The sequence below is a fragment of the Streptopelia decaocto genome (assembly GCF_964273445.1).
Source record: "Streptopelia decaocto genome assembly, chromosome: 13".
Lineage (NCBI taxonomy): Eukaryota > Metazoa > Chordata > Aves > Columbiformes > Columbidae > Streptopelia > Streptopelia decaocto.
Genome location: NC_138668.1, coordinates 14,124,760 through 14,147,635, shown reverse-complemented (window position 1 = coordinate 14,147,635; position 22,876 = coordinate 14,124,760). Strand labels below are relative to the sequence as shown.

Here is a 22,876-nt window from a genome sequence, read left to right as displayed (position 1 = left end):
GTATTTTGTTGTTTTACAACAATTTCCTACTCAGTAATTCTGTGCCATACTGTAAATTAGCTGCTGCCTTACAGTAAAAGCATCGAATTCATGGAACAGCTGCCGTGACTGCCCAGGAACTCCCAAGACTGCAGGAAGTGTTAGGAAAAACAAATGTGAACTGCGTTAAGGAAAAACCCTTCACCGCTCTTTTTTTAAAAATCAACAGAACTTTGGCTCCCATGAACCAGAACTGGAGTGCCTGGTCAGCTGTCATACTGGGGCTGCTTTCGGAAACTTCTGGCAGAACAGGGATGAAGGGAGGGAAGTCACATACCTGGCTCTTCCATGAATTTGGTATGCTGTTGAAATCTAGTAAGGCAGCACGATTATTCAGAGCAAAGAATGTCAAGGGTATCTAACAACAATCTGATAGTAACGTTACCTTATGAATAAGAGAAGAGTCATTTTATAATGGGAGATGATCTCTCCCACTTAGGAAGATCGCATCCTACTGTATTGCGGATTTACTGAAATTAAATAGGATTACTATAAAGCAGTATTACTACCAGATGCTTCAAGAAGAATTCACAGTATTCGGTTTAAAAGTTTCCAAATTACACCAAGAACAGCAACGTCCCACGTTTCTGGTAACTCAGAAGTCAAGCCCAGCAGGTTTGGTTTTGTTTGTTTGTTTAATTCGGAGGGCAGCCACCACTCAGATACCTTTCACTTACTTTCCCCTCAATCCTCTTTCCCTCCTAGACAAAGCATTAATTTTCCTCATATGCATTCCATATAAAACTTAAGTCACTCATCTCCAAACAAGAACATCAAGATGAAAAGGGAATTACAATGTGCTTCCTACAATACTGATAACCCTCACTTTGCCAGCAATATCAACATAAATGCAAAGGAATCTGATTTGTGAATTCCTATAACATTTTATTAGATCGCAACAGAATAGCAGAGCAGTGCAGTGGCCTTAGAATTTTCTTCAGTTGACTTCCGCTTTCTTGGTTATGTAGGAACAAATTGCTATCTACATTAAAGAACTATGCACTCTGAAGCCTATTTGTGCCTATTCCTTCATTTATATACACACACCATGTGCAAAGAAATCGCAATTTGCAGGGAAACAAGTCTTTGCTTGCTACGTAGTCCCAGGTGCAGAGTTCAAGACCCTTACTGTTCATTCCTTCCCAAATAAGCATGTAAAAGAATTTGCATTATTCTAGGTGACTGGTAAGCAGTACCACCTTGAGGACTACAGAAATCAGAAGGAAGAGATGGAATGAACCAGCAGTAACTGGACTATCTACAATTCAAAAGAGCATTTGATCCTGGGCAGAAGGCTGGATCAAGCAGCAGCAGCTGATTTCAGAAAGCAACTTCTGGTTCATGTTAATGTTTTTAGTCAGAGAGGGGGGCTGTCTGGATTTTGGAGACGTGCGTTTGATAACTCGAGAGATATCTGGTTTCTGACAGTTCCTCCTAAAGCGATTAAGAGGAAAATAACTGCAACTTAGAGGGACTTTCTATAGCAAAAGAAGAAGTGAGAGCCTAAAAAAGCCTGATCTCTAATAGCTAAGAACTCATGATATAATCAAAGTCCGGCTCTTCTCCACGTGCTAGTTAAATAAAACTTGAGAACTTTTTTAGAATCATGTCAGGGGATGCTCAGAATCGAATCACACCCATTTGAAACTGTCCAGCAGGTTAAGCAGCAGAAACATCACAAGATACACCTGAAATTCAGTGTATTGTTCTGGCAATTCAGCCTCAGAGAGAGAGCCCCGCTGGAAGAAAATAGCACAGGAATTTTAAGTAATTCTAAAATTTCTAGAGTAACGTGGTCAGGGAAAGGAGGACCAACATGGAAGCATTCTGGGAGATCTTGCTGCTGAGAAAGATCGCTCCATTCCAAAGAATGTACAGGAATATTGATACTGAATTTTGAATCTCCACTAACAGAATTTAAGCTGTTCTTTATATAGCACATGAAAAACCATGGAGCAATCAGTTTCCATTAACCTGCATTTCTAAGTATCATTTGGTTAAATGCCTCAGAGAGAATTCTAAGAAGCATTTTTGCTTTCTAAGAACAATACTTTTCAAGATAATTCATTGTACTTTATTCAACTTAACTTGCTGTGATAACAAAAGTTCTGTGGTTTATAGTACGTAATGAAAACGAAAGTTTTCAGAAGATTCCTGGTAATATGTTTTTTCTTCAAGAGTGCTTGAATATACTTACATATACGCTTACATAAATGCAAAGCTACCTGAACAACAACACTTTTCAAGTAATAATGTCATGCAGTAATAACTTTAAGACTTACTGGCACTGTAAGGTTTATAGGACATAGCCAGGTAAAGTCTAAGATTTGATTATTCCAAGAATGCCAATAATGATGTTGTTATTCAGGTCAGTATCACCTCTACAGATGGTGTCATTCATAAAAACAGATATTGTGCTATTTTTCTCCTCACTCTCACGATCTCTATCATGAATTACTTTGGCAAGATGAACGCTCCTGAGTAGAGTTATATTTTTTGCCATATCTAGAAATACAAGTAATATGAAGTCAGTCTTCCAGTGGACATTCTTGCTATAGGAATATAAAGAAAGACAGACTGAGATATCAGATCCCAAAAGGAAAGAGACAATATATTAATGAGCATCATCAAAACGCCTTTTTATGTGGATGTCTCCACAGTCTAAAAATTTAGAACCCCAGTGCAAGAACATATTTAATTGATTAGACACAAGAAAGTGCAGAGAAAGTTTCTCCACTGGGACAGATAAATATTCTATGCTCTACACACAGCTCTGCCTTCAGCAAGTCTTTTTGATTTTCTGGATGCAGCTTCCAAGGAAAAACGTTTATTTCCAGAATTGTTCAGAGTCTTCAGCATCATTCTGTTGTGAACGAATGTAAGGAAAATAGTCTTACTCACTCTTCGTGTTCTTTCCACATCTCCACAAGGCAATCTTTTCACAAAATCAATACCAGTCAGTGGTGTCCCAGTTGGAGGCAACAAGATTGATGCATCCATCATCAAGTACTCTACATTCATGGGTTTAATCTATAAAAATATTTTAATGTTGATTACTATACAGAACAATAAGTATTTGCATCTTTACATTACATATTCTAGGAGGAAGGAATTGTTATAAAGTTCTGAGAATTTTTATATCATCCATCTTATTTTAAGCTCCTTACACACAATCTCTCGTTTATATTTGCTCATAGTTCCCTAACACACCGTTGAAGTTTCCATACTGAAAAAGACACAGGAAAATACTCTGAAAGATTACACAAGAAAAATCTATTTAATGAGTACTAAAAACCAAAGCCTGTCAGCTTTGATTTTAGGTTTTGACTCAAATTTGCTATTTCTTTAGTCACCAGAAGTTTCCCATATATTTTCCTCTCCAAAGAGAACTCTCTAGCCTCTAATAATGCAATAACTTTCACACTAGAGAATTCCCTTCAGTCTTGCCAGTAACAGACTCTCTCCCTTACATGGCTGCTTATTTTCATGAATAATTGATGTCTGAAATATCTATCCTTCTGTACACTGGGGCAATTTCATCCAAGTTCTATTATATACACACACCCTGGAGACATGAGTTTCTTTTTGACAGAAAGCCAGCTGGAATGGATAAAACATACAAAAGCCCTTCCCACAGCTTGTACAATATTCTGCACAGAAAAAAAAACGTGGTCACTTAGGCATTCTGAAATAGCCAACTGCAATGGGAAGCATTCCTGGCCACTTTGCCAGTCAGATACCATGAATGCAGCAGACTGAGACAAGGTCCAGAATTTTCAGAGTACAGTCTTGAACTGCTGCCTCGTACACATACAAACTCAAAAATAGTCTTTAGCCATTTTTTTCTGATCTCAGAACAATTCATCTTCAGTGTCTAAAATACTGGATTAACAAATTTGGTAAGAGAGATACAAAAATCTACATAGACAATGAGAACACAACTAAAATTTCTAACATGTAAATAAGTACTTTAGATGCAAACCACATGGGGATACACTGGTTTAAATAGTATTTTGCATTATAAAGGTGAAGAATGTTAAAAAAGAAAACTTATTTCTGAATGCAAAAATACTAAGGAGTAGTGTTCAATTTACTTGTTCTTATCTATCATAAATGGAGACACAACTTTTTCCTTTCTTTGTCATTCAGACAGAGCAAGTAAACTGACTTTGTACAATCTCTAGATCATGTTATTGATGCAACTCATCTCACAAGACAATATCAGTGTTACTTAGCACTTAAATCAGCCCACCCAGCAAGTCATTTGTTAGCCAGGCAAATAAACAAAGTTCAAGTTCTAGCATGTAGCTCCGTCTCATGGTAAATAAAAATAATGCAGTCTCAGAAACAGAGGTACAATAGAAAAACCTACAGATACTGAACTTGCAACATAGAAACGATGCTAGTATCGGTGCCACTTCTGAAATGAAGAGTACAGCAATACTTAAATACAAAAAAATTAAATGTTTCACTAAATATTTCTATTATTTATACTGGAAAAATATATTAAAGATGCTTCTCATATTAGAAGACTTATTGCAACGCACCAACTGGAGATTGCGCTTTTTCAAAAAGACAATGAGTGGCTGCTCATTAAATGCTGGTACCACTGTGGAAAAAACACCTCTGACTGACTTCTCAAAAGTATTTTTATCCAAATTCTAACCTAAGAATTGAAACAGATATTTATTTTTTAAATACATTTTCATGTTAAATATGAATTGTCAGAGACTAAGCTTAGTAATGTGTGAAAACTTCCCAGCCGGCCCTGTGGTGCCGGCAGCTTCTCTCCCGGGCGAGACCAAGGCTCTGACACTCGCTCACCAGAACCTGTTCTTTGCTGTGTAGACACAACTCCACAGAGACAAAAATAAAATCTCACCCACATTTTGTTACTCTCCTCCCAGAAATAAAGGTACCCGCACACTTTGTAGTTACAATAAGCACTTGTTCTCGCTCCCATGTTGTGTCAGGGTTTGAGGAGCTGACAGGATGGATGAGGTATCACTCACCGTCATACTCCGGTATTCATCTTCAAACATATCCAGAAAAATTTCTTCTCCCTTTCAAAAAAAGGGATAAGGACATATAATGAATCCTTATGTTTATGGAGCCACATTGGTTTGGTTTTGTTTAATTATGTACTGGGTGTTCCTGTCCAGGAGCTCGCAGGGGCTGCAGGGGCCTCTGTGAGGAGCAGCCGGTTCCCGCCAGTTCCTGCCACAGAACACAGCGCAGCCCTTGGGCAGCGCTAATGGCGCCTCTGGGAAAACATGATGAAGAACAGGAGAAAGACTCCTCTGCAGCCTGCAGAGGGGACCATGGAGGAGCAGACACCCCCACTGCGGCTCAGAACAGGTGCTGTGCCCTGAAGGAGCTGCGGTCTGTGGAGCAGCCCTGCTGAGGCACGTTTGTCCTGCGGGACTGCAGCCCATGGAGAGGAGCCACATGGCGCAGGGGGAAAGCGTGAGGAGGAAGAAGCAGCAGAGATAAAATACTGTGGACTGACCCCAAATCCCCATGTCCCCACCGCACCATGGGGAGGAGACAGAAGAGGCAGGAATGGAGGAGAAAAGTTGAGCCTGGGGAATGGTAGGGGTGGGCAAAAGTGTTGTTTTAATTCATCTTTGTTTCTCGCTATTTAATTTACACTAAATCTTTTTCATTTTAAGTCACATAAATTAATTATTCAAAGAAAAAAAAAAAAGGTAACAGGCATACTATCTTTCCTGGAAAAAACTTCACTCTAAAACCTGATTTGTACTTTGTGGACTACTAGTGCACCTCTATACAATGGATAAGTAACACACAGCAGTCTAGAATGTGAAGGAAATATTTGTTTTTGTTGACAGGGAGATAACAAGACTTTTCTCTTTGTGCTCTTGCAGGTTCAGTTTCTAGCTCAGAACGGCTTAGCCCATACTGGGGAAGCTCATTCCTGAATTTCCAGATCCACTGGGGTCCACTGTACCATCTTGGCAGCAAGAAAGATCTAAAATAAGGGTGAATGTAACTTAAACCAGATTATTTTACACAGTTTAAGAATGGAACAAATTTATTTCACTTGGCAATAAATTGATTTTCACCAAGATGAGTCTGGTTTGCCCCTAATGGTAATTGGTAAGTGATCTCCCTGTCTTTACTTTCAGCACAAGGTTTTTTCATCTCATGTTGTCCCCCCACCCTGTTGAGGAGAGGGAGTGAGTGAGTGGCTGCGTGGGCGCCTGGCAGCCAGCCAGGGCCAACCCACCACAAATTGCTCATTTTTTGTAAGCCACATTGACAAAATATTCTTCAAGAGAATTCTAACTAAAGTAGCAAGAGATCTGAGATACGTCAAATCTGTCATGGATTTACTGCTACTTACAGAGAAGTTAACACCTAGGGATAAAGTTTTATTTCTCACACTGTTTACAGGACAAAAAAAAGGGGGCAAAAAGCTGCAGAGATCTCCAATAAGGAAAAAAAAAAAAAGTAAAATTTTAGATTATCATTTCAGATAACACACAATTCCATATCAGTGTCAATGATGAAATCCCAGAAATGGTTTAACAGTGGCTGTGTTCCATGAAATACATGGCAGCTACAACAACAGCACATAACTGCTAACTTGACCTCCAGTACAAGCCCTGTGAGACTTCCACCAGCCTTTGTGTGACATTTGTCAGTGTGGCACAGAAAGAGAAGAACGGAGAGGAATCCTCCAGTGAAACACTTCCTTCTCTATCACAAATACGGAGTTCCTATCTTTAAAAGTGCTGCTTTGAGCATTACATAAAGACTCGGTGCAGACTTCCTTCTAATTCTGTATTATGTAAAGGATCTTTTCTTCCAGGATTTTGAATATATACCTTATAGAAACGACGAAGGAGATGAACACTTTCTTCCCTTGCACCCTAGAAAAGATAAAATAACTTTTTTCAGTTATTTTATTTCAGTGTTTCAGGGAGTAAATACATGTTTACTCAAAAGTCACATTTAAAAAACACCCAAAAACTCACACAGAAAAGACTGCCTATTAATACCCCTGTACTAATAGCCTTCAGCCCATAATTTGATAGAACATAGTTCTTGCACTTATGAAAATACAACTTATATGTTTTTTGAAAATCACTTTTCTTTACATTGTTGGGACGGATTACATATAAATTTCAGAGAAAAAACTAAACATAAGCCTACTTGAGAAGTTAGAGTTTAAACAGCAGGTAAACAGCAAAGCTGAGGACAGAACATGGGGTCTGATTCTTTATGTTCACACATGGTCACCAGTAGAAAGATGTTCCAGAAGCTCAGATGTTACACTTACACTTATTGCAATCAGAAATGGAATTTACACAACTATACTACAAGACTCAAAGACAAGTAATGCTGTGAGAGGTAATTTGAAAGAAAATACTCACCTCAAGGCAAGCAAGGTGAACATCTTTTATGAGGCTGCCAGTTTTAGAGAACACAAGCTGCTTCAGCAACAGGCAGCCAAGTTCTAAAGTTGCCAAACGGATTTTCCCATCTATGAAAATTTCAATATACAAAAAAGTTATCAATTTATGTATTTCTCTTCATTCTCTGCAATGGTCATGAACTTTGTTCCTCTGTCATATACACCCTTTCTGACAAGGATGAGTGCTGACACTGGCTTACAATGCTGACCGTTACAAGAAAAAAAAAGAACTGGAAGAGTCATTTAAAGTAGAAGAAAATTTAAAGCAGGACCATGCAATAAGAAGGCAATAAAGATTAATACTATTAGAAAAGAGGACATAAACAATGCCTTTATCTATCTGAAGCAGACATTGAAATACACTGAAATTACAAAAGAATCACAGACTTTTGGCATGGGTCTAAGTTACAGTTAAAATGAAAGGAAGTTTTGTACACAGCACACTAATAGAGCCTGGCTTTTCCTTAAAATAAAGTCCAAAGGATTCAGATACAACCTGGATGTGACAATCTAGACAAGTCCCAGTAAAAGAATGCATTGAGACCTCAAGCTTATAGTTTCAGAAGGATTTAAATATATATATATACATATATATATATATTAGAAATGCACAGTCTGAGCTCAGTCACCAATACTAAGACAATATACCCAAGAGACAGGCAGACATCTCAGCTTTTGACCTCAACTCCCATCTACTATTTTACAAGTTAGCACCATTGTGCCAGAAACTAAAGACAAAGGTCAGTACCCCAAAAATAAAAGATGTTGTACACAGCATTTAGCAAGCTTAGTAAAACCCCACTAATTCCACTCCTCCCTAGAAATGCTTTTGTTTAAATAAATGCATTTCCTCATCTTGCAGTCATTCCATCTGCAGTATGTACAAACATATAAACAAGCTTTTAATCGGTGACTGACACATCAGCATAAGTTAATACTCAGTAGATCAGTCTTGACAGTCAAACAAGCATTAAATCTAATTCTGCAGAAAACCAGGAATTTAATAGTGCTCAGTTTCAGGGGAAAACCAGTTCTATTCGTTTGAAGTTTTAAGAGGGGAAGTGCAGAGAGAAGAGCTGTGACCTGAACAAATATAATTTTTCTGTGCAACAGAATTACTTTTACATGCAAAGGTACCACATATTTTCATGATGAAATCCTACACTAAGCTGAAATCACTATACATCTCATCATTTTTGTTTATTCCAAACCACAGAAAGTAGGAATTAAGATAGCAGATTACTGTGTAGTTGTGAGTACAGAAACAACTATTCAGCAGAAATCCAGAGCTTCTGCTTCAGCAACACCAAGGGAACCTGATAGTTGTTTTTCACAGACCATATCTACTCACTGTTCCCAGAAGAGAATGCTAAACAGACACATTCCCCTCAAAGACAAGTGGCTAAGTAGCGTATTTCTTTTTCTTTTATTTTTTTTTTCAAATCTTCAAAAATTTTAGCTTGGCAAGAAAACAAATATTGGAGAAGTGATACCTGGCTGTGCAGCATAATTCATTATCCTGATGAGCCCTTCTGCAAGCACATGATTATATGAATTTCTCTCTTCAGCATGTTGAGCTGGCAGTTGGATTCGCTCCAGCTTGACGGGGTCAATTCCTTTTGTGGGGAAAGAAGGAAGAACGTTAAGTTAGAAAAGAGCTGTATGCCTCCAGGTAAGTATTTAACAGTAGCAGTTTTCTCAGAAGAGTGGAATTGGCACTATAAAACTGGGCAAGTTAGTTTTGAATTTCTCTTACAAGGAAACAGAGGAGCAACAGAAAGCCTAAACGTGTATATATCACTGAAACATCTCAGCCTTAGATGGAGCTGACTGGGTGAAGACACTCAAATCCCAAAGTAGTTGGTGACATCCAAACCATTTTGCTGCACCTAGAATTCTCAGACTATTTGTTTGCATCTAAATCAAATCCAAGTCGAGCCATACATCTGAAGAGCATAAAGGTTAAAGGAGAAAAGAAAATCTGATTTTCAATTCTGCTTTGGTAGTAAGCAATCAGTTCATAGATGTTTTAAAAAAATAGGAATTCTATTTTGTAACTAGTAACCTCTTATTTATTATGGTACCTTTCCCAAATCAAATCACAGATTCTCACTGACTTCCCGTTATAAGGAAACTAAACCCATCTTTCTTCAACCTATTCCTCTAAAACAGCCAAGTTATTTCTCAGAATAGACTGGTTTACTGTAAGACCTCTTAGAACAAAACATCGTTATGGATTGCTGAGGACTCCCTGTCCTTGTTCTAAAGAATAGTAATAAACAACCCTATAAAACAGAAGATGACTATATTGTGGTTTAGAGTTTCTTCTAACCCTGAACTCGTCGCTAACTCTACATAACAATGCCATCTGTGATATCTGATTTATTTCTTCACTAAGCATATGTTTTTGGAACAACTAATAAAGGTCTGTTTGAAAATTAATGACAGTGATACAAATGTTCTCTGTCATGATGAGACTGAAGGAAGGGATGGGGTGGAAGGGGGCATTTAAGGAACCGGGCAATCAGAGTATTAGTGTTTGGTAATTAATTCTGGAAAGGAAAGCTGCTCTGATTAACATTTTTTAGAGAATATCTATATGCAGATTAAGCTCTCACACTCATTAACCAGCAGAAAACCATTAAGGAGACTAAGAAAACATGGAGGAGGAATAAGGCAGGACCAGGCAGGTTGATCAACAAAGTGGCTAAATTGAAATCACAGTGAAAGAACTCACATTCAGCAGCTTCCATCTGGTTGTCTGCCTGCCAAGGATGCAAAATTCTGTGTTCTTGAGATACAGTACATGCTCTGGCGACATATATAAACAGCTCCTTTTAGAACTGAAAATCTCTCAGATACACTTTGCAACAAATCTATTCAGCTGCACATGTGTACCTCTTCAGATTCTTTCTTCCTGTTCACACAGATATTTCTTGCTGGTAAAAATCTAGCGCATTTCTTTAAACTTGTTCAAGAACATGGTGCAAAGTGCAGACTCAGCATGCAGATGGAAGGAGTCATGATCAAAAGCCTCAACAGGGTGTCTGTGTTTAATGACAGAGACTGAGAAGGCTGCTCCCTTAGAAGAAAGGCCTGAAACCAAACTTCTTGCATAAGCTCAGGCAATTCAGATTTTTAAAAATGTGTTCTGTTGTAGAAGAGAACAGCGCCTCCACAGTGTCAGAATGATTAAGATGTAAAAGTAAAAATTCAAACTGACCAGCTAGAGAGTCAGAAACATATCTTGAAACAGCCAATATGCTGAAATAGAAAACTGCAACTCATTTTCCTGTGGTGTAGAGAAGACCAGCATTCAGGCACAAGAAACCATCCTAAATTTCCAACTCATTACCTGTTTGAACCGATCCAAGTGCTCACTAGAGCATTTACCATCTCTGCCATATAGACAGTAAAAGAGATCCTAGACACACAACTCCTAGAGATTTATTACTTCCTTAAAGTGTGAAAACAACTTGGCCTCTCCCTGTTTGGTGAGGGATCTTCATGCCCTTTTGCCAAACCAAAGAATCAGTGCGCCATACCTTGAGAAAGTCTGTGAGCAAACAGATCTCTTACATTAAATTGAATTCAGTTATAAACATTGGCTCCAGCTTGAGGCACCTTCCATGACTGGTATTGAATTTGGTGCAGAAAGGAGCAGCTGTACAGCTCCTGAGCTTGGAAAGAACAACAGGGGCACCAAATCAGCAGCTTGTGAAACCCTCCCATTCAAGACACAGGCACAGTGGCCCCGAGGCTGAGGGCAGGTTACTGCAGGGACAAGAAGAGGGTCACTGAATGACAGTGAAGACCAAACTGGATGACATCATCTGTCCAGCACCTAAGATTTAGGGTCAAGGACAGGGGAAGAAAGGAAAACAGCTTCCAAAGAGCAACAGGCTAATGTAAATTGTTGACAAGGAAAGCCAATGAGTATAGCCTAAAGAATGTTTCATTTAGAGAGAGCTGATGTGACCACCAAAGAATGAAGCGTAGATTTTGACCCCTTAAATGCATAGTGTCTCCAGTTTATGGGCAGGATGCTTTTAGTCTCTTAAAAGGTAGCTAATTTTTGTTGTATTTCTCTTGGTAACCCTGGATATAGGGTGAAAAATAAACAGCACAGAGACTGCTGAAGCTAAGCAGCAAGAGGCTGCATTTGTCACTGTTTACAGCAATACTATAGATGTAAGCAAAACATCTTTGAAACGAGAGAGGATATCAGATCTTTTTTCTGGGAACAGGACATTGAAGAGTGGCTAATTACACTAAAAGCAAATACAGTGGGCTGAAGGACTATGGTCGCAACTATGAGATTTCTTAAGAAATATAGCTCTAGAGTGCAGGCTCACTCCTCTACAATGATGTAGAAAGACTTGCAGGGGTCTTTGAAGCTGCAACAGTTACAACTAATGATTCTGCCTATTCACAGCTTCAACTAATTAATTTTCAGAGAAGAGAATCCATCTCTGACACCAGGGTTTTCTAGCACTGTGATGCTCAGAAGTCCCTTAGGGAAAGTCATTTTCTGGAAGGAGGACACTGGTTGCAGGGGATGGGGGAGGAGAGGCAGGGTGGGAAATCAGAGACATGAGTAAGAAAGAGCTGGAGCACAGCAAGGCTGTGGTGCTGTCTTCGGTGATATTAGTTGTGTTATTATCTCTCGTCGTAAGAGACTGTGAAAGCCCTGAAATTGCCTGTAAATTATGATCTCAGTGAAGCATTCCTGCATTCCTGGAAAAAGATAAAGCCATCAAGAGGGTGGAGGAGAACAGGAGGGGCTCAGCTTTCCCAGCTCCCTCAAGACTCATTTCCACTCTACTTGCACATTAGAGATACCCTGAAGCTAGAACAGAATCCTTACTTTTAGCCATCTCATCACATCTGATGCTCTTTTGCTTAGTTTACTGTAGCAGTTGATTCATTGGAATTACTAGTATGTTACAGAAACTATCCTCGTAAGCAGAAAATAACTTAAATTCAGCTCTCGATTCCTGAAACATAAGATTATTTGCATGTATGAGGTGTTTACATTATTGCTTCATAAGGAATCTATTTAAAATGCACATAAACAGCAAAAAAGCTAACCATAATCATTCCATAGCAAAGGTTACATGTTCTCATACTGTCTGAATTATAACGAAATACATATTGAACACAGCTTTGCTAATTTAAAAAATAGTCCAGGCTCCTTGGGAGACTTGCAAGATGTGTTATGGCACAGAACGCTGACAACTTACACAAGTTTTCAATCAATTATGGCACAACAGATGAGAAGGCTGTATAGAAAGAATTACTGAAGGACTGTCAAAGCTGGACAGAAATAGGCAATACATGACTTCCATCATCACATCTGATTGTCAGGCCTCGTGCATGATCTATATCTTTAAAGCATACAAAGATTTAACTTCAACATATGGTAACAAGTTTTACAACATTTTATACTTGGCTTACATATAGCAGTCACAGCATACGCCAAGTGAGAAAGAACTGGATCCCATCTATCCCATTGAAGATAGTGAGTTTCAACTGAAGAGATTAATAATGAAATACAAAAATCTTATTCCAATTCCAAGAAACCTATGGAAGAAAAGTCATCTGATGTTCACAAAGCTTTCTACCAAATAATTCTTAAAAAGGCGATCCTTAGCAACTGTTTTTACTTACAGCATACTTATTTCTGCCTCCCCCACATAAAGAATTTCTCTCTAAGGCACACATAAACATCAGTTACAAACAGATCGTGCCTGTCTAAAACCATGTGTCTCATTTAGTTTTCCCTGGAAAAAGCAACAATTGCTCACCTTTGTTGTGTGACATCGCATACAGAAGACAGAGCACGAAGAGGGCATAGTAATCATCTTCAGCACAGTCCAGGGCATTATAGACCATATCAAGAAAAGGCCTGTGAAAGGAGTAATTTTAAAACAGTTAAGAAGAAAATATGATATCTAGAGGAAAATGAGTAACAGTCTACATGTAACTAATGAAAGAGGCAAATTTACAGTAATAAACATTTTCAGGCATTAAACAAAAATTATCCTGTTCAAGAGTGCTCAGATCATAGCCATGCCTTGTATTCACATTCTGACATTAATTCCGATGTTTTAATGGGATTTGTTACATAATACTTGCCCAAGAATTGACTGTCCACACATTTACTGGGTTGTTTGTAGCACATTTAGTATGTATGCAGAAGCGTTGTACAGGTTGTTTTAAGTGTACACCTAGGTTACTTCAAGGAGCTGCTATCACTGTTACATTAAAAAAAGACTACCTTAAAACTCATGTACTAAACAGAGTTGAAAAGTTTCTACTATTACAAGAAAGCGGTTTTCATGAGAAGTTTGGAGTAAGCTACGTTATTCTAAACCAACCAAAACTTCACCATCAAACGCTTATAAAAAGAAAAATTAACAAGATGGGGAACATGTGAATGGAAAAAAGAAAGCTCTGGACTGCAGATGAGCTTTGTTTCCCAGATTTAAGCACGTGTGATCTATGACACCTAAACATGAACCTGCAGATAGTGCCAAGTTCACCCTTCACCTGTGCCCTGAACAGACCAGAAAAGTCAATTTAATCGAGAAGCTGTTGGGACACATCAGATATGGCTGAGATTCAGTTGCTATTAGCACAAGCCTGATGGCGAAGTAACTTGGCTTCTTGTCTTAAGCTGGCTTGCATCAAATTAGTTCAGAGCACAGGCAGAAATTAAATCCATTTTCACAGACAGCCCAGAGAGTATTTTTTTTTAACAGTGAAAGGAAAAAAAAAACACCTTACATCACCTACACTACATCCAAATAAAATACATTAAAATAACATCCAAAGTCATAAAACCACTGTTCCTCTGCTTGGTTCACAACATTGCAGTCCCACGCTTGTGCATTGCTGAAGCTGGATCACAAGTATCCTCTATGAGACACTTAAATGCCACTGAGTTACGATCCCTCTTCCCCAAGTTCAACACTAGGTATCTAAGCCAAATTTCCCACATGATGCTCCTGTTGTAGATCTCAAAAGAACATAACTATTCAAGATAAACAGCCCAAACCATGAGCAACGTTAAAAAGAAACCAACCGTGCCTCCAGTGTTCCTAAGCATTGACCCAGCCTTACGAGGCTCATGACAAAAGCTAGAGAACACTAGGTCTGTTGTCAAACCAACAACAGATTATCCTAAAAAAATGACCTATGATGGAAAAGTAATATTTACTTTAATGTTATTAAAAACAACATTTTAGGAGGTCAAACCTGCAGAAATATCAGCAGCTTTGTGTTCCACTGACACCGGTGTTACATATTACATGGTATTAAACAGTCCCTGTAATCTCTAATGCATTTTTCATTGTTTCCCCCCCCACTACATGAATTTGTGAAATTATGTAACTTAAAAAAAAAATTATTACAGCAGTGAGAGACATAAGTTTCATTCCAGATGCTTCTTCATGGCATCTATCTATCTGCACTATCAAAGTCTCAATCGCAATTATCTGCAGCTGAAACAAAGTCAGGAGTCCCACTCATCAACAGGTCCCCATACAGACTAAATACAGCACAGACACGGAATAACTTCAGCTGTAAGAAAGCAGCAACGGAGCATGAAAATTTCACATTCTGGAAAAAATGTTGATGTGCAGCATATCATAAAAGGAAGCTCATTTAAAATAAGCCTTTAGGCTTAGAATTTCCAGTAGTGAGGCACATCAAAATAAAATTACACCAAAAATAATTAAATTTTCTTTTTATGTTCCTCGCAGTAGTAAAACTGTAAGGGAAATTGAAAACTTAACTTACCTTTTACAGCTACAGAGTTTTAACTGCAAACTGTGCTGTTTTCCATTTATTTTTCAATAACTATTGGACACGCTTTAAAACCCACTTTTAATGTTAAAGGCTATATGTCAAGTATTTTCAAATGTATTTCTTAACTCTGCAAGCATTTCTTCCTTTGCCAGCCTTTTACTAGTGCCTTGATACATATAGGTATTCTTTAAATTATTTATTCTTGTAGCATGTGTCCACAATTGCAGACAGCAACACATTAGGAATCACAATCATCACAATCATTAATGGTTAGTCCAGTTACAGAAGCTTCTCCCACTTCAAGCATGGAATAAACGATCACCGCCTTTTCCACTGCCACATTGCACCTCATCCACAAGACTCAGAGCTTCCAATCGGTGTAGGAAAAAAGCTATACATGTTTGAAACAGTACTTAAATCTCTCAAGAAATTTGCTCAAATATTACACTTGGCATATAGAATAACACAAAATCTTAAGCTATAGCAGCTTATTCCCTTATATTTCCAAAGATTCATGTGCGAAACTAAGGCCAGAAATGCCCTACACAAGGCCTACCCTTATTTTAAAAATATTTTTAGCTCTGCACATTCTTTGATGCTGTTGATTTTTAGGAAAGATGCAGAACGCTGTCAGATCACATCTGCAGATCAAGAGAGTCCTGGAATGCAGACATGGAATCTCACCTGGAAGTATTTTGCACTTTTCAAGACCTCAGCATCCTAGTTGCTTTAGTATTCAATGCAGCCATCGCCAATTTCTTTCTAAAAGCCATTTGGCACATATTTTAGTCAAAATATCAATAATCTAGAACACGTATTTTAAAGCCAGTTCAAGTCAAGGTTCAATTTCACCATTACAATGAAGTTAAATGTTATCTTTATTAATGAATGTAATCTAAGCTACATCAAAGCTATAATGGAGACAGAATGAAATTCTGGGAACACCAGGCAGCATTTCCCGAGTTTAAAAATAAATTTGAAATCCTATTAAACACGTGCGTTTCCCCAAGGGACACATTTCCCATTACTTTTGTGTCAGAGATGGCACATTCAGCTTCTTTAGCATTCCAATATCAAGAATGCAGAATCCTTACTGAGGAAGTGTCCTATGGGTATTTAACATACCCAAGATTAAATTTTGAAATCAGGGCAATTTCTGCTCCCAGGAACATTTAAACCTATTCCCTAGAGAGGTTTTCAATAACCCTAAGTTATACTAATGGACCTTGCAAACTACATAGGTTAGTAGGGTTTATTTGTAACTACTACTACTAAAATTCTGCAAAATTCAGCCTGAACTGAGGAATTTTCTTTGGTTTTTTTGCCCTATAGGTGTATACAAAATTGACAGATGTGACCGTAAGTATCATTAAGAAAAACTTCTTCTGGCTTAATTTAGAGGTTTAGAAAACCCTGGAATGAAAACATTTATATTCTGGTTTTATTGTGCTAATAGTCTCTAATTTAATTTTACCAACTTAAGGCATCACAATTGCCGTGAAGGAAAGCACAAACTTTTCCCAGGAACAGACCATTTCCAAAACCGCTCAGTAGAGAAGTCGCATCCCTTCGTTCTGTTGCCTTACTTATTTGTGATCCACACGAACCCCTGTGATTTTAATTGGAGGCAGATTTGAAACATCCCTTAAAAGAAGCAAGAGAGTTAACAGGAGGGCAAGTAAGGAAACTATCCAGCAAAATCTATTACAGTTCTTTTATACCTGTTCCAGTTTGTTATCTCACTCCCAGAGGCAGCTGCACTCTTTTCTTCATCTGTTGTGTTCTGTTCTGTCACAGCAGAGATAGACAATTCGGACAGTTTGCATCTCTCCATGATCACCATCTCTATTTCTAAAACAAAACAAAAGCCATGCCATCAAAATTTGATATTTTTAAGAAACAGTAATCACAAGCTTTTTTGTAAGTTCTGTTTTGCATTAACAGTGACTGATGCAACTATAAAGAGTTATATTCATAACCTCTGAAAGGTTAATGAATGAATTGATGTGGGCAAATTTTCTTCCCAGTAGTTTGCTTACATTCCTTTAATGAATTGAACCGCTATATGACAATTATATATATACATATGTGAAGAAAATATATAGATTACTTTGGCAAATAAACAAGCAACAGCAATCCCCCCTCCAAACCACAGGAAACAAAAGTAACAAATGTAAGACCTCTCCCTGGAAAAAGTGTTTGAAAATGCAGGTGAGATTGGGGCACAGGTGGGCATCAAGTTCCCTAGAGGATGTAAATAGATCTCTACAATCACAGAAAACAGGATACCTGGCCCTGAGTGCTTCAGAGCGATTGGCTTTAGGTAGAGGTATCAGGACCAAATCTAGCTTTTGCACGATGACTCCTAAATGCACCAGTTTAAACAGTAGGTCATGTCATATTTTCTTCAAATCATAACAGACAATACATAATTCATTTGACAGCACTTAAGGAAAACCTTCTCAGACTGTTTACCTAAACCAAACTGCAACTATTACATGTTTGGAGAGGGCTCTCAAAGCATAAAGGTCTTGTTTTCAATTGCTTGTATGCAATTCTGTCACATTTTTCTCAATTTCTGTCTAAAGTAAAGACCAGTTTCTGATTTACATCCTTCTAATAGTTACTAACTAGTAAAACAAACCAATTGCTGTAAGACCACTCATCCTATAAACGAATTCTTCTTAAGGTTAGCATTCAGAAATCCTGAATATGTGAAATTAAAAACATCTAAAATTTAAAGATGTTTTCTTCAATTTTGAACTACTTAATATCACCTTCTACCATGTACTGTCACATTTATCATTGGAACATGCACAAAATACTCCCAACCATCTTACAAAGGTAAAGTGGCGGCACCATTTGCCTTACCACAGAAGGAAAAGATACAAAGTTGTGAAGTCCGCTAATAAAGTGCCCCATAAACATGTAGACCTCGGGGCACGGTGTGCAGTTGTGGTAAGGACTGAAGACTGCTCAAGATATGAAAACACGCTCATAGTTTTAAATCAGATTAGAAGTACACGTTCTAACAGAATGATTTAACATGAGACAAAAATATGGCCAAAGACTGAAACAAATGTAATAGTCCCATGTTTATTTACCTAATGCAACAAGAGAACAAGTCATGTAAGAGATCACAACTAGATCCACACAGTAAATTGAAGTATCCAAATTGTAAGCATCATTTTTATTTACTGGTGTGCTCACCTTCATTTTCACTGCTTGTTCGGATGCCCTTTGAACTCGCTTCTGTACCTTTGGTTTTATCCAGGTCATCTTGGTTCTCTTCTGATCCTCTCTCCTCTTCATCTTCTTCACCAACATTTTTATAGTTGGGTCTTTTCTGCACCCTCTTCTTCCCCTTGTGTTTGTTGATTTCAAGAGATCTCTCAAGTGTTTCTGTTGGTTTTATGAAACATCTGATACTTGACTTTGCCTGTAATTTATAGAGTTTACACTGAGTTACAGCAAGACATTTTTAACTCTGATGAAGAAACTTCAGGTCATATAAAATAGGGATTTTAGAAAGGAAATTAGCATACCACTTACAAATCTCAAATCCATTTGAATAAAGCAAACTTCAAGTTGTATCAAACAATCAGTAGAACAATTACCTCCAAAGTAACATATTCTAAAGACCTCTCATTAAAAAGATGCCATCTTGAGAAGATATAGAACTACCTACCTATTTCATCAATAGAAGTTTGGGTTTTTTTTTCCCCCCATCTTTGAACTTCCTTAACAGGCCAAACAACTAGTCCATACAAAATTAAAACACCTTTTGCAAAAACAGCGAAGGCAGCAAAATCCAAAGTGTGTGTTGACAGCAATTTAATAGGCTGAAATATACTCTTGAAATGTCTTCGGCATTAGAAAGGACAAAACCCAATGCTCTATGCCATGAGGTTTTTTTAATCCTAAGCTTCCCTCGACAGCATACTAGTCCTTGTGTAAGCTAGAACAAATGGCACCAAACATCAACCTTTTTTTGGGGCTCCAGGCATTGACTTACCAAGCCGGTAAAACCAACACCACTTCATTTGTTAGGTTTTAATATACTTGTGTTCTAAACAAAGATACCAGAAATTTATCTTTCAAGTCAAAACACTGTTTTCGGACAAGAAGGCAAACAGTATTCAGTAAATACCCAATTTTCCTAACTATTAATTTACAGAGCAAGAAAATTAATTTAGGTGACACACTCTTCCCAGAGGAAAGACTTCCAAGAGTCCGTACCATCTTATTAATGTAGAACTACGTATTCTTACAGAAAGACACAAAACACTGCATGACGTTCTCTAACTAGCAGGACTAACAAAATGTGGTTTCCTACAATTTTGTCGATTGTTTGTGAGTTGTGATGCTCTGAGCTCCCTTCTCCCTTGCCAGGCCTGCCAGCTGGATTACCAGAGTACCTGTTCTCTCTCACCCAGAGCTACAAACACCCATCAGCCAAACCTCGCTGTTACTCAGAAGTGAAACGTGTGGTGTGAGGGCTTCCTGCCAGCACACACTGCTACAGAAACTCCACCACCTTTCAGACCTCAATACTTCAATCGCATTTAGATGCTGGTTAAAGAGTTAACAATTTAAGAGCAAGCAAGAGAAACTAAGCAAGACTAAATACAAAACTGATCCCATTCCTTGCCTCAGGTGACTCAAGTACAATAAGCATAGAAGGTGAGTGCATCAGAGACCTCAGAGACTGGAAGAATACCTCCCTCCACTAAATAAGGCACAACTGTATGTAAAGATTAAGAGAGACTTGGAAAGAAGCCTTCTACAAATCAGAAGGCCAAGATGTTTCTCTGAATTTTCTGACTTCTTTTTAAAAAGCCTTTTATAGAAAACTTGCATAAGTCACCTTACACTTGGCACTGAAACAAACCATATAGTAGGAGGAATCTTTCACAATACAAAAAAAAACCCCACAATGTGGAACTCACCACTATTATGTCCCCCGGAAACCTCACTATTTTTAGTCTGATCAAACTGCAACATAAGAAGGTTATAAAACAACCAGAAGGACAACCAGATTACCTTTTATTGATGGCTTCTGGTCAGAAAAGTCAGAAGAAAAGGGAAGAACACATTAAGTCCCATTCTTCGGGGAAAAAAAGAAAAGTAGAATGCAAGTTGCAGAACACATTTTCCCTTTCCTGCATTCATTTCTCACAGTTGCTTCCTAGAATCCTGTAGCTACTTCCTTCTTGAAGAACACATACCTGTGACACCTTTGCATTTCTAATATTTTGCAACAGGAGAGACCACTAGACAGCAATGTGCTCATAGGCACTAAACTATGGTCTGGTCCCTCTCAAGAAAGAATGTTGAGATAAATTCCACATATATATTCTGTTCTGCTAAATATAACAAGGCTGTATCTTTCAAACATTCTAAAATCAGACTTAAAATTAATTTACATAGAATATAGTTTACCTAAGTTGATTATACAGTTTGAGATATTGCTATTTTATATTTTTAATATGTCTTTCAACCATATTTCAGTTACGGTTTATCTTGTACAATGTGTGCTGGTAAAATAAGGCAGTACCAGTAAAAACTTTTACGGGAAGGAGAAAGTAGGTTAACCAAGAAACATGAAGTAGGTAGAACTGGCCCACATCCGAATTATGCAGGAAAAGAGATTTCACAGGAAGCAAGGTAAACCTCGGCGTGACGACTGCTAACAAGGTTAAATACGTTCTGCTGGCTACACATATTCAACTCTCATCAGAAGAGTATTTCTTCTGATGTCACCTACAAACAGAAATACAAATAAAACATGTCAAGAAAAGTGTATCTTAATTTGCTGTACTGTGAGGTGGAGAACCTGTTTAATGGAGGTTTGGGAATCATTACTGCCCAGTGATGTTCAGCACATCTCCACAGGCAAGTTATTGCCAATTCATACGCTGTGAGTAGTTAGATCTGCTGGTGACTTTTTCCACAAATTGATTTCCAGTGAAAAGTACCATTTGTTCCTGTCATGACAACTACCATTGCTCTTTTGCCCTAAATAACCCTGGATATGTTCTATTTATACACAGCAACCCTTCCCAGCTTTCAGTTTTGTTAAGTTCTCTTTACTCATTTAGTTTCCTGTCACAAAGACACGTGTCCCTGCTTCTGGTAATCTCAGTCCATACTCTCTACATCCCATTCCACCTTAATTCATCTTACTAGGAAGATGAATATAGCTATGAGGGCTTTTTGAAACTACATATTATTTAGAAACTGACACACTTTAAATATATCACGACATCTGAGTTACAAGAGAGGAGCAGTGTTAGGTACAGAGCAGGGGTTTAGAGATAACTGAGGCTTACCATAGCAAACAGAGATATGCTCAAAACAAAAAGCTTATGAGTATCAGAATGATTAGCATGGGAAATTATAACAGATAGGAAGTAGTAAAAGATAAATTTGGGTCTGACGTAAGAACAAACACAATTCTAAACTCAGTCAAAAAGTAAAATAAAAAACTTGCTCATCACTTTTCTCTACTAACCCCAGAACAAGAAATTCTAAAGTAGCTTCTGAAATAGCTTCCATTATTCAACAGAAGTTTCTAATTTCTTTGCAACATAACACACCACAGTAGTAACTTTGCAAAGACCAGCCCCTGAGATGGCTCTGTATCAACTCCATGCTCTGAGAAGTCCTATCAGAGAGCAACGAGAACCTACCTGACCTTTACTCAAGTTCTCTACGCTTCTGTATCTACAACTGACTTGAGCCTCACTGCACTGAGTTGTACATCAGTAGAAAACACCATGAAATATATATGCAGTAGCTGTTCATATTCAACAAATGCGATCAGCTCACTTGATCTACTTGATCTGGCTCTGGTGAACCTGCCTTAGCAGGTGCGTTGAACTAGATGATCTCCAAAGGTCCCTTCCAACTCCAACCATCCTGTGGTAGCTCCCTGTGTTGGAAGGAAGGCACGGTGCTCTTCTCCTGAGGATCACTCCCTGCTCTTTATGCAAATAACCAACCTCCACCAGCAGACTTTCTGACAGCACAGGCTTCCCCCTCCAAGGTTGCAATGAAGAATATGTTTGAATTCACTAGAAATCAAAGTTTCTCCCACGGAACTCCTTTCCTCATCCACCAAGAGTGGCATCCCTCCGCACTCCCTGTAACAAAGCTTCACCTCTAGTAGTTCTGCTAAGTGTTTATCCTACAAAGCCAATACCCCTCCTATTTACTACCTGTTCAGGTATGACAGAACTCACAGTTTATGTACCATTAAGACACATCTTCAAGACCAGTAAGAAGGCAGCAACCGACATAGTATAACAAATGTAAGAGAATAGGTGAACAGACGTTTCTAGGAAACCCCTAATAACATCAGTGCAAGCACACAAACATGCTACAGATATTTCGCAACTCTGTACAGCAACTACCAGGGGAAAAGAGAAACTCGCTTCTGTAACAACTGCTGCCCCACCCTCTCACCACAAATTTCCTAGTAACAAAGCTGCTTCGGCACACACAACACACACGACATTCAGTCCCCAGCTAGCACAGGGTCAGACATTCGCTCAAACAAGAGATTGCTTATCTTAAAGCATT

The 22,876-nt window shown here is 38.2% G+C and overlaps 1 protein-coding gene across 6 annotated transcripts in view; it reads right to left on the bottom strand.

Annotated features, from left to right (window-relative positions):
* The window catches only part of CLEC16A (C-type lectin domain containing 16A), an 84,838-nt gene that overhangs the window by 43,911 nt on the left and 18,051 nt on the right, over positions 1-22,876 (bottom strand). For all 6 annotated transcript variants that reach the window (XR_014185322.1, XM_082064737.1, XM_082064736.1 and 3 more), the window contains 8 exons: positions 18,503-18,731; positions 17,014-17,143; positions 13,288-13,388; positions 8,974-9,096; positions 7,440-7,549; positions 6,891-6,935; positions 5,052-5,102; positions 2,941-3,069 (listed from right to left, as the gene is read on the bottom strand). Coding sequence is in view for 5 of the 6 variants with exons in the window: in XM_082064737.1 (XP_081920863.1) it covers positions 2,941-3,069; positions 5,052-5,102; positions 6,891-6,935; positions 7,440-7,549; positions 8,974-9,096; positions 13,288-13,388; positions 17,014-17,143; positions 18,503-18,731 (918 nt within the window). In the remaining variant the exon portion in view is untranslated. The remainder of the gene's footprint in view (positions 1-2,940; positions 3,070-5,051; positions 5,103-6,890; positions 6,936-7,439; positions 7,550-8,973; positions 9,097-13,287; positions 13,389-17,013; positions 17,144-18,502; positions 18,732-22,876) is intronic.